At 41.2% G+C, this 11,571-nt stretch overlaps 1 protein-coding gene across 2 annotated transcripts in view; it reads left to right on the top strand.

Moving 5' to 3' along the window:
- The first annotated feature begins 562 nt into the window (after nucleotides 1-562).
- Nucleotides 563-11,571, top strand: part of Gna13 (G protein subunit alpha 13) — a 44,809-nt gene continuing 33,800 nt past the window's right edge. For both annotated transcript variants that reach the window (XM_076870047.2, XM_076870048.1), the window contains exons 1-2: nucleotides 563-975; nucleotides 3,204-3,430. In XM_076870047.2, the coding sequence (XP_076726162.1) occupies nucleotides 693-975; nucleotides 3,204-3,430 (510 nt within the window). In that variant the 5' untranslated portion in view covers nucleotides 563-692. The remainder of the gene's footprint in view (nucleotides 976-3,203; nucleotides 3,431-11,571) is intronic.

Here is an 11,571-nt window from a genome sequence, read left to right as displayed (position 1 = left end):
TCTTTGGGAAGCAGAATGGCAAGGGAGTCACTTGAAGAAAAGGCACTAAACACCTTCCAAGGCTCGTGCCGGCTGCTGGAATGATCTCGCAGCCACTGGCCTCGACGTAAAGCAGGAGGGAGTGACAGCAGACGGCGGGTGCGCTACCTAGGAGAAAGGGTGGTGGCGGCGGTCGGGCAGAGACCGAGCCAAAGGCAGATCAGGCGTCCGGCCTCCTGGGCTCGGAGAACGAAGGCTTCCGCGCAAAAGTGGGAGCAGATAAAGGAAAACAGAAAGTTGGGCTCCGTAGGCGCGCGCCAGACCCGCCCACGTGACCGCAGCTCCCCGGCCCTCCTCGCGCGTGCTCGCCGACAGCAGCAGAACGAGCGCGTGACAGACCGGCCCGAGGAGGCGTGGGGGACTGGAGAGGCCGCGGCGTGAGTGCGTGCGCGCCCCCGGGAGGCAACGTGCGCGCGCGCGCCTCGGGGCCGCCGCCCCTCCCGGGCCCGCCCTCCTTCCCTCCCTCCCCGGCTCGCCAGGCCCGCCCTGCCCGGCCCGCCCTGCGAGTCAGTTCGCTGGATCCCTCCCTCTTCGGGCGCGCTCGGGCCGCCGCAGCGCTCCCCGCCCTCGAGCCGGGGTGCCGGAGCCGCCCGCCGCCCGTGGAGGAGGTGGAGGGAGCCGCAGGGGCCCGCCGAGGCGGCGGCGGCGGCAAGATGGCGGACTTCCTGCCGTCGCGGTCCGTGCTGTCCGTGTGCTTCCCCGGCTGCGTGCTCACGAGCGGCGAGGCCGAGCAGCAGCGCAAGTCCAAGGAGATCGACAAATGCCTGTCGCGGGAGAAGACCTACGTGAAGCGGCTCGTGAAGATCCTGCTGCTGGGCGCGGGCGAGAGCGGCAAGTCCACCTTCCTGAAGCAGATGAGGATCATCCACGGGCAGGACTTCGACCAGCGCGCGCGCGAGGAGTTCCGCCCCACCATCTACAGCAACGTGATCAAAGGTGCCGGGTCGGGGCCGGGGGCGCGGGGACCCGGGGACCTGGGGACCTGGGGACCCGGGCGGCGGCGGGCGCGGGGCGGGGCACCGCCCTCGCCAGCCCAGTCCGCGGCGGGGCACCGGCCCGGGGCCGGCTGCTGGGCGGGCGGGAAGGGGGTGCGCCGGGCCCCGCTCCTGCCGCCGGGATGCCGCCCCCTCCGAGAGGGAAGTGAGGCGAGCCGGGCGTTTCGGAGTGCGGGGTGACCTCCCCTGCCCTCCTTGCTGCAGGCCAGGCAGGACCACCCGAGATCAGCCCCCTGCGCGAGCCTCGCGGCGCCTGGTGGGTGACCCAGCCACAAGGTCGAGGGCGCTCCCAGTTCCCGGGCTTCCTTGGCCCGGCTGGTGAGCAAGGGAATTCTGAAACCATCGCGTTAAGGAAACTTTTTTTGCCTCTTGTCAAGGTGACGGCCCCCAGGGCCAGCTTAGGCAAAGCTGCGAAAGTTGAGGGTGTCACCTTTACTGTTGGCATCAGGGAAGAGTGGATCCATGCAATTTACCTAGAAAAACTAGCACGAGTGGTTTTTCGCCCCAGTGTTACAGGATGTGTGCCTTTAATCACCCTGCAACATCTTTTACTTTTTTCTTTCTTTCTTTTTTTTTGCTAAATAACTGGGCTCAAGAGAAAAGGGGAGGGTCCTGCTTTTTCTATTTAAATGAAATTGTGTGGCAGTATGAAAACTTTTGTCTAAAAGTGATGGGGATCCTGTACAGGTGGAATTAGTGAATCACTGTTAGTTTGGATAATAGGCTCTCTCCTGTTTGACAGTATTTTTAAAATTAAAAGTTGCTCTCAAGTGAAAAATACACAGGTCTTTATTTCTGGACAAAGAAATCGGAAAGGTGGTTTTTATTTTGTCATTTAAAAGAACCAGCTCTCATTTTTCTAGTGTCAGATATTTTTTTACATAAAAGGCATTGACAGAATTGAGATGTCAGGTGCATCATAATTCTCCTTATGTTATCTGTGGAACATTTTGTCTAGGAGATTGCTGCAAATGACAGGCCTTTTCAAGCAGTGTATTTTAAGTGGGGTTTCTTGTTCAGGAAGTACATAAGCAACTCCTTAATGTCACTTTTCCCCCCCTCCCTGGGTTTGCCTGGAGAGGGAGGGTTTGTGAGGCAGTAACTGGTGAACACTAGGCCAGGAGCTCACAGACAGCAACCAGCTCTTAACCTTGGTACCTCTGCAGTTAAACTGTAAAAGACAATTGTATTTAGCCTGCCTGAATGTTTAACCCATACTAATTAAGGTCTCTTTCAGAGTTGCAGACTCTGCCTTGCCAGTCCTTAATTGAAGGTACTTTTGTATCCCAGTGCAGGTGAATTTGAGGAATTACGTTAATGAATAGAGTCAACATGTTAACTGTGGGCTAGGTAAACACCTGCTTCTTCATGTAAACTAAGTCCTAAGTGTGACCTATTTTGAGCATCATTCTGAGGTGAAGCCATTACACATCCAGTTTTTTTGAGTTGGTGTGATCAGAAAATTAACAGCAAAATGGTTTTTCAGTTTTTCAAATAAATGACTTCATGATAGATTGTTAAGATGGACCAAAAGTTAATAGTTCAGTGCTAGAAATATATAATTTGAACTATCCTTTGTGAGTTGATACCTGTTTTTAAATCATTTTTCAGTTGATCTTCCTCCCTTTTTTAGGAAAATGTAAGACCTTTCTGTGACTTGCACTGATTTGAAGCTTGGTTTGGGAGAAATTTTGGGGTTCTGAATGTGTTCCTACAAGTCTCAGTATTGGGTACTAAGGAACTAAACTGAAGACGTTATATAATTCTTAGTGTTTTGTAAATAAATGTCTTTTTAGATGGGCTCATAAAAATCTTGTTTGCAGCCCTTGTCTTCAAGACATTAGGCTATACAGCATAATCTCTTTTTCTTCTCCTAGTTTGGTTTGACCACCTTCCATTCCAGAAATTATTTTATAAATTGCAGCATATTAAAATTTTTCAAAAAGAGTGATTGTGTTAATAGTATTTTCTCTTCAAGACTGTAAACTTAAGAAGGTGTGAGACATTTTTCCTTGAGAAGATACAGGTGTTTGATTTGTTGCTGGTCTCCACTTCACTTTTGTAGATGGCCCTGAGTAGTTACAATTTTAAGAAACTAGAATAAAAGCTTATATTAGCATCTAATGACTCTTCCCCACACTTTTTTTTTTTTTTTTTTTTTAAACAAAGGTATGAGGGTGCTGGTAGATGCTCGAGAGAAGCTTCATATTCCTTGGGGAGATAATGAAAACCAGCTACATGGAGACAAGTTGATGGCGTTTGACACCCGGGCCCCCTTGGCTGCCCAGGGAATGGTGGAAACACGGGTCTTTTTACAATATCTTCCTGCTATAAGAGCCTTATGGGCAGACAGTGGTATACAAAATGCCTATGACCGGCGAAGAGAATTCCAACTGGTAAGATATTTGATTTTTTTTTAATGTGGTTTTTATTTTAATGACTAAATAATATTTGATTTAGCATGCATTTTTCACTGACTTCCACAATATAATGTATCTGTCCAAAATTATAGCCTCAGTTGTTTGTATTGCTGTATGAGCAAGGTAAAAAGAAGGCAAAATAATGAAGCTATCATATTGGTCATTCTCCTTTTTTGTTGGGAGGGTACCAGGAATTGGACCTGGGGACATTTAACCACTGTGCCACAGTCCCACCCCTTTTTATTTTTTAATTTTGAGGCAGGGTCTTGTTAAGTTGCTTAGGGCCTCACTAAGTTGCTGAGGCTGTCTTTGAACTTGGGATCCTCCTGCCTCAGTCTCCCAAGTTACTGGATTACAGGAATGTGCCACCTTGCCCTGCTTCTTTTTTCCTTTTTGAAAGTCATGATCTTCATAGGCACTTTCTTCTAATTTTGTTCTCGTTTTGAAACTAATTTTCTCCCAACCCTAGCAACAGTGTTCATCTTTCTGAAAAAATGGCCTTTTATTCTTGGAATAAGAGTTCAGTAACTGGAACTTAGTACAAGTGTGCTCTTTACTCTTTAGGCATACTCATGATACATACCTCGATATGCAGAGATTAAAATGTTTATTAATGTTAACAATAATTGTACTTTTCTATCTTTGCATTTTTGTGTTTTCTTAAGGACCCGAGGTTCATATTATAGTTCTTTTATTTTTTCCACACTTAAAAAAATGTTTTTAGTGTAGATGGAGACAACACTTTTATATTATTTTATGTATTTATTTTTATGTGGTGCTGAGGATCAAACCCAGTGCCTCATACACTACTAGGCAAGTGCTCTACCACTGAGCTATAATCCCAACCAGCCCTTTTTTCCACATTCTTTACTTGTGCATTGTAGTTGTACATAATGATGGGAAAAAATGTTTTTTATTAAAAAGCAATATTTTTTGTACCTAGGCTTCACATGGGAAACAAATTATTTTACTTTTAATTCTCCTCCTTGGTCTTAGACTAGAGTAATTAGTAGCTATTATACAGCATTGAAGAAGTGTAGAAAAGAAAGGCTGAATCCAGGTTAAAGATACAAATAATAATTGAGAGATTTTTAAATCAAATGTTTTATAATTTAGTTTTAAATGCCTTGTATTCTGGGTTTTATTTGCCAAAGACCAGAAAGAATCCAACACTGATAGCAGTCCAGACCATATGCACTTTGGAGGTAGTTCAGATCTGAAGTGTTCTACTATAATATGATTAAAATAAAGTGACAGTTAAAAGTAAAACCGCTTAGGAAGTTGATGATGTCACCAACATTAAAGTGATCTTCACTTATGGGTGTGGCTATACAAGGATGTACCGCCAACAGGCTTTGCTGTTACAGCTTGTACTCAGAAGCAATCTTAACTAGTCAAAGTTCTAGAAAAGTGTTCCTGGTATCTTTTTATAGAACAGATACCTTAAACTGACATTCTTTGAATTATGGCTCTTGCTTGTATCATATAACTTCAGTTTGACTCTGTACTATCTAGTAGAGTTATCTGCTTTCGTGTAGGTATCTTGTCAGATAGTTTGTTCATTTCTAAAAGTCAGAGACTGTCTCAGGTTATTGTTAAAATTCAGAAGCTGGCAGTATGCGTGTTGAAAATTATGAATTTAACTTGACAGGTGGCTTCCATCCAATTCCCATATTTCTGGTTGGTTTTTGCTCTGGCTGGTGTTATTTTATTTTCACTAGGCATGCTCAAATGCATTCCTTAGCTTACCTTTTCTCATTTCCTTTCTCCATTCCTCTAGTTTTTAAGTGCTACTTGTTGTTCTTAGTTCATTTCTTGACAGACCACATTTTCTGCTCTTAAGTTTTCTCAGGCTCTTGCTCATTCATCTTTCAAGGTCAGGAAAGAAACAGCCATCTGTAATAACCATTCAGTACATATTGAATGAATAAACAAACAACTCTGTACCTGAAAGTTCTCTGTGGGAAAGTTCCTTATTTGCCCTAAGTCCGTCTAATTGAAGTTGGGCTTTCACATCTTAGTCACACATTAGGACTCATGTTGTTGTTGATAAAGATGCCTAAATATTTCTTTTTCATTGAAACTAATAGGTAAAACTACTTAAGATGAAGACTGGCATGCCCTTGACTTGAGCCAGCTAATGCTTCAGGAGCTAAGAAGTTTAAAAGGCAGGCAATAAAAATCCTTTTTTCTTAATAAAAAGTAAAGGCACAAAAAAAAAAAAAGGAACAAGGTGAGATTTAATTTTAAACTGGAGACAGTATTTTTTACCTGGGTGTATCCTTGGCATTGTTAATAGAACTGGCCTGTATAGTAGGTGATTATTATGTTGCCTTAATGACCCTTAAACTTTTGGATTCTTGGTAGTGTTGGGCACTGAAAAGATACTTGGTTTATTTAAAATTTCCTCAAAGTTATTGTCAGTTCCCTCTAATTGTCTCCATACAGCAAATCCCCAGTCCTGTTCTTTCTTTGTTCATAAAGTCTCTTGCATCCATTTCCTTCTTTTTTTTTGTACTGGGGATTGAACCCAGGGGCACTTAAGCACTAAGCCACATCCCCAGCCCTTTTTATATTTTATTTCCTAGGACCTCTCTAAGTTGCTGAGGCTGGCTTTGAACTAGCCATTCTCCTGCCTCAGCCTCCCTAGCCACTGAGATTGCAGGGGTACGCCACCAGACCCAGCCATTTCCTTTTTTCTTCCTTTACATTATTGTCCTTGCTCCTCTTGTGTGAATTCCAAAGTAATCTTGTTTAAACACAGCATGGCATTGCTCAGAAAGCTTTGACCATTCTTGCTTGCCTCCAGAACACAGCTCAGCCTCATTGTGGGAGTCAAGACTCAAGTAGCTTACCTATGATTCCAACACTGGGTTTCATTAGGTTGCCGAACACACTCCGGAACCTCTTTTATTTATTTAGGTATGGGGAGTTGAACCCATGGATGCCTAACCACTGACCACACACATCCTCAGCCTTTTTATATTTTGTTTTGAACTAGTGATCCTCCTGCCTCAGCCTATGGAGTTGCAGGGATTACAGGTGTGTGCCACTGTGCCTGGTGCCCTGTGCAACCTCTTAATATCCACATGCTCTGATTCTCTTGTTTCCATAAAACTCCTCATGTAGTCCCTTTGTGAGAACCCTATCTGTTCATCAGCTCTTACCCTTTCACTGAGAGCAGTAGTAATCAAATTTTAATGTGACTAAATGTGATCTGTGGATCCCTTGCTTCGGGTTTACTGGCATGCTCATTAAAACGAAACAAGTAGATTCCCAGACTCCATCATGAGGATCTGGTTCCAGAATCAAATGAGACCCAGTCATCTGTATTTTAAGCAAATGGCCATAGATGATTTGGATGAACTTGTTCCCATCACATCCTTCCCCTGACATGTCTTAGGAAAATGTCTCACTTGAAGTCTCACTTGAAGCTTCCCTGTCCCTGAGGCTGGAATGTGTCTCCCTGTGCCCTCTGGTCTCCCGAGTGTGCTTGCTGCTTACATTCTCAAAGCCCTCCTGTGCCTTAGAGTTGCTTACATTCCTGCTTGGCCCTGGCTGATGCAGAAGAAGCCCTGTGGCATGCCTCCTTAGTCTTTTTCATTAGCATAGGGCCTAACACTTTATTTCCTCATTTTTAGTGACATTCTGAATTATAGAGAGTCTTCTAGGGGAAAAAAAGCAGAAAAAGAAACATTCTATATTAAGTTACTTCTGGGAAATATAAATCATGTCCTTACAGTAGTTTGAATTTTCCAGGAAATGAGAAGTTTTTGTATCATATAATCATTTTTTTTTTTTTTTTTTTTTTGCTGGGTGCAGTGGTGCACACCTGTAATCCCAACCACTAGGGAGGTTGAGGCAGGAGGATCACAAGTTCAAGGTCATTCTCAGCAACTTAGCCAGGCCCTAAGCAATAGTGAGACCCTTTCTCAAAAAAAAAAAAAAAAAAAATTTTTTTAAAGGCCTGGGGATATAGCTCAGTGGTAAAGGGTCCCAGGGTTCAATACCCAGTACCCCAAAGTATGTATGTATATATATATATATATACACACACACACACAATATACATATTTGTATTCACACACATATACATACATACACATTTATGTCTGCATATATGAAATCATAATTTTTTGTCTTTTAGTAATGTTTAACATTGTAGAATTTTGAATTTTGGATAGGAAAAGTAACTGTAAAGGAAGTAAGAGGAATTAGCAGATAAAATTAGTCTCCCTTTCGACTAATGATTGATTATTAGACCCAATGCAAATTGAAATGAAAAATTACAACTTTTAAGGCTGTCCATAATTAACATTTTGCTTAAGATGAATTAATACCTTTTAGTCAATTTTTTGGATAAGGGGTAGAGAAGTAGCCTATTCTAAAGACCACTGTTTTGTTAGTAATAACTTTGGGTGCAAACCTAAGTGTTTTCTAAGTTCCCAAAGGCAGACATTTCCTTTTCTGGTTAGTCCCATTATGGGAAAACTAAATAGCTTACTGTGGAAAATAAAAATCTAAGACTCACATTTCTTGTTAAAACTTAGTGTAACTTCATAGTTATAGTTATAAATTGCACTTTGAGAATAATAAAAAGCAGTTGTAAATTACAAATCCTTGAGCACTGGATTAAATATTTGTAATTCCCCAGTTTGTACTTTTGAGTGTAGCCTGCCATTCACTGCACTAATTCTTTAGAAAAAATGAATGAAATGACAAAAGCTAGGTAATGTGGTAATCAGAAGAGATAAGGGGGTTAAGGATTAGCTGGGATGTATGATGCAGTTGGCGATATGGATCAGACCAACACAGTGGCTGGGAATCAATGCCAATTGTTTTCTTTCTTTTTTTCTTTCTTTTTTTTTTTTTTTTTTTTTTAATATTTTTTAGTTGTAGATGGACACAATAGCTTTATTTTATTTTTATGAAGTGCTGAGGTGAGCATACTGGATGAGCACTTAATCACATACTAGGTGAGCAATCTACCCCCAGCCACAACCCCAGCCCTGTTTTCATTTTTTGATTTGCAGCTCCTGTTGAGAAGTGTGAGCAACACTGGTTGTACAGGACAAGACTGGACAGCGTGTGTCTTAGTGAGAGGAGCACCCTGTAGCTTCCTAGTTTATTAAAGTGTTTAATATTAACATTGTCAGTGCTAATACAGCTTCCTGCAACAGCCAGTCTTTTCAATTCCTAAAACCAAAACTGTTTTCTTTCTTAATTATGGTGACTTTAGTTGAACTTGACTTTTCTTACTCAAGTGATAGTTTGTACTTGATGAAAGTTGTACTTCTCCACGCTGATAAAGTAGTTTATTCATGAAGACAGTCTGTGTAACACAGTAACCATTTAGTTTTGTCATTGGCCTATAAAAAGGAGCTGAGTGACAACCAAAGTAGAACTAGAAACTTCTGTTTTGACTAAAATATTTTTCTTTATTTGCACTGCAGCATATAATTAAAATATAATTGAATCAGAGTCATTTGTTTATTCATTAACACTGATTTTGATTTGCTTTAAAAAGCGATTCAGTTATTACTTACTATTCAGTTATAAATACTATATTTCTGTTGTAGAATTTAATCCACTTTTCTCAGTAAAATCAAGGAAGGACTTTGACTTCCATTCTAAAAAACTGTTGAGTGTTTACTGATTCTAGGTTTAGGGTAGAGTCTCCTGGCTTTTAAAATATAAGGATTATATAAAATTAAGAGATGGTAGAGATTTAGTTTATGTCTTTTATAGGTAGAACTTCCTTTGGGTGAATTTGATCAGATGTAAGAGTGTTTGCTCTTACTTTAGCCAAATCTTGGAAACCCAGAGCCATAGTATTGTTTACTTTAAACACAAAGGATATTTTGGCATGTGCTTATAGTTTTAATGTAACTTTGTGAGGGGGTGTGTGAGTGAGCGCATGTGCACATAGGCTTAATCACTTGAGTGTTGACATTTTCATGTTTACTTTTTTTGGCTGGAAGTTTGACTAGGATATCTGGGCTCTTGGTGCTAAAAGGGAATTGGAAACTCCTTTGCTGCTTTCTGTATTACTTTTATTGCTAAACTGGACTTTAGTATGATAACTTATGCTGCTTTGAAAATGTTTATTAAAAAATAAGAGGATGGAACAAGGAAATAGTTGTTATGATAGCAAGACTTTAGTTTCAGAACTCTTTACTGAGAGTGTGGACTTAATGCAGGAAAAAGGTTTGTGTTTGCTTTAAAGAAAAGCATAATGGTCTGTAGCTCCTGGACGGAATAGTCTCTGTTCATCTTTTGCAGATGGGCAGCAGCCCAACTGAATCAGGGCATCTAGTCATATTGGCCCAAACAGGTACCAATTTCTTTCTTCAGATAACTACTTTTCAGTGTTGGTACCTGAAAGTGCTGCTTAATAACTTCATGTTTGTAATAATTGCTTTGTACTTTTCAAAGCTCTATCACATACATTGTCATCTCATCCTTAAAAAAATAAATTAATTAAAGTCATGGGGGAAACAAAATACATGCTGCTGTTCTCACTTTACGAATTAAAAAGCTGAGACCCAGTTTCCTTGATGTTTTGATTCATAGACCTAGTAAATGACAAAACAGACCCTGAACCCCTCTGCTTATTCCTCGTCTGCAGTGCTGGCCACTAAACCCATTGGCAAGGCTCACACATATCCATGGGGCATTTTTTCTGACCACCACCCCCACACACAAGTAATCAGCCTTCCTCTGTTAAGTTCTGGCATATTATTTTAAGTATGTGTAAAGTTTTATTAAGAGTATTCGACATTACAGTGATATTCATGTAATCCTTTACATATTCTGAACTTTTATCATCTCCCTAAGGTATTTGTTCCTTTTTTACTTTACTAACCAACTTATAGTTAGGATATAACTAATTTTAAGTAACATTTAATGGTAAATATAATAACTTAGAGTAGTCTGGTTTGTCCTGCCTGTCCCTATAACCTTGGTAAAGGCTCAGGCTGCATCTTCTTGAAGGTTCGCGGATTGTCCATCCGTGAACATGGCTTTTTGTACTCTGAAAAACACAAGTTTAATGGCAATCAGTCAGCTAAGAGGCAGCCATATGTTTTGCACCTATCCTGTGTATAATTATCCACATTTGCTTTTGTTTTTGGAGACGGGGTATCAGAACATTTATTGTTTTTGTGAAATTTTTTGAAATGCTTCTTATGAAATTAAGTCACAGTTTTTATACTGCATGTGAACAACTCACATTATATTTTGACTTAATTTTTTAAATGTGGTTCTTTTTCCTGTAAATTAGCAGTGGTTTTTATTTCATTGCTTGGAAGTGCTTCATTGTTCCCCTATCTATTCAATGTTATTCTTTATCTATATTGTAAGTCTCTCTCTCTTTTTCTTTTTGGCACCAGGGATTGAACTCAGGGGCACTCGACCATTGAGCCACATCCCCAACCCTATTGTATTTTATTTAGAGACAGGGTCTCACTGAGTTGCTTAGTGCCTCGCTAAATTGCTAAGGCTGTCTCGACTGAGCTGCTGGGATACAGGCGTGTGTATCCCACTGTGTCCAGAGATTTCTATCTTTTTTAATGATGCTTTTTAAAAAAATTTTGCTAGAGCCACTAGCACAGAGCAGTATTAAGAATGGGCTGAGCTGACTGGGCGTGGTGGCACACACCTATAATTGCAGCAGAGGCTGAGAAAGGAGGATTGAGAGTTCAAAGCCAGCCTCCACAACTTAGTGAGACCCTGTCTGGAAATAAAATGTAAAACGGGCTGGGGGTGTGATGCAGTGGTTAAGCACCCCTGGATTCAACTCTTAGTACCAAAAAAAAGCAGCGGGGGGTGGGGGTGGGGGGGAGAATATAATGATAAGATCAAGGAAATAGTTTTGAGAACTGGACTTGAGTGGACTTGGCCAATGTTACTAATCTTTTGCAGTGGTGATAGTTGTTAATCTTTGATATGTAATCACTCTTTTGGAAAAATGGATCAAGGAGGGTTTTTTAATATTTTTAGTTACAGATGGACACAATACCTTTATTTTTTATTTTTATTATTATTTTTTTAATGTGGTGGAGATTGAACCCAGTACCTCTCACATGCTAGGCAAGCACTCTACTACTGAGCCACAG

Source organism: Callospermophilus lateralis, chromosome 11, assembly GCF_048772815.1.
Source record: "Callospermophilus lateralis isolate mCalLat2 chromosome 11, mCalLat2.hap1, whole genome shotgun sequence".
In the NCBI taxonomy this organism is placed as follows: Eukaryota; Metazoa; Chordata; class Mammalia; order Rodentia; family Sciuridae; genus Callospermophilus; species Callospermophilus lateralis.
Note: the sequence above shows the minus strand (reverse complement) of the source record. Positions and strands in the feature narration are given on the sequence as shown.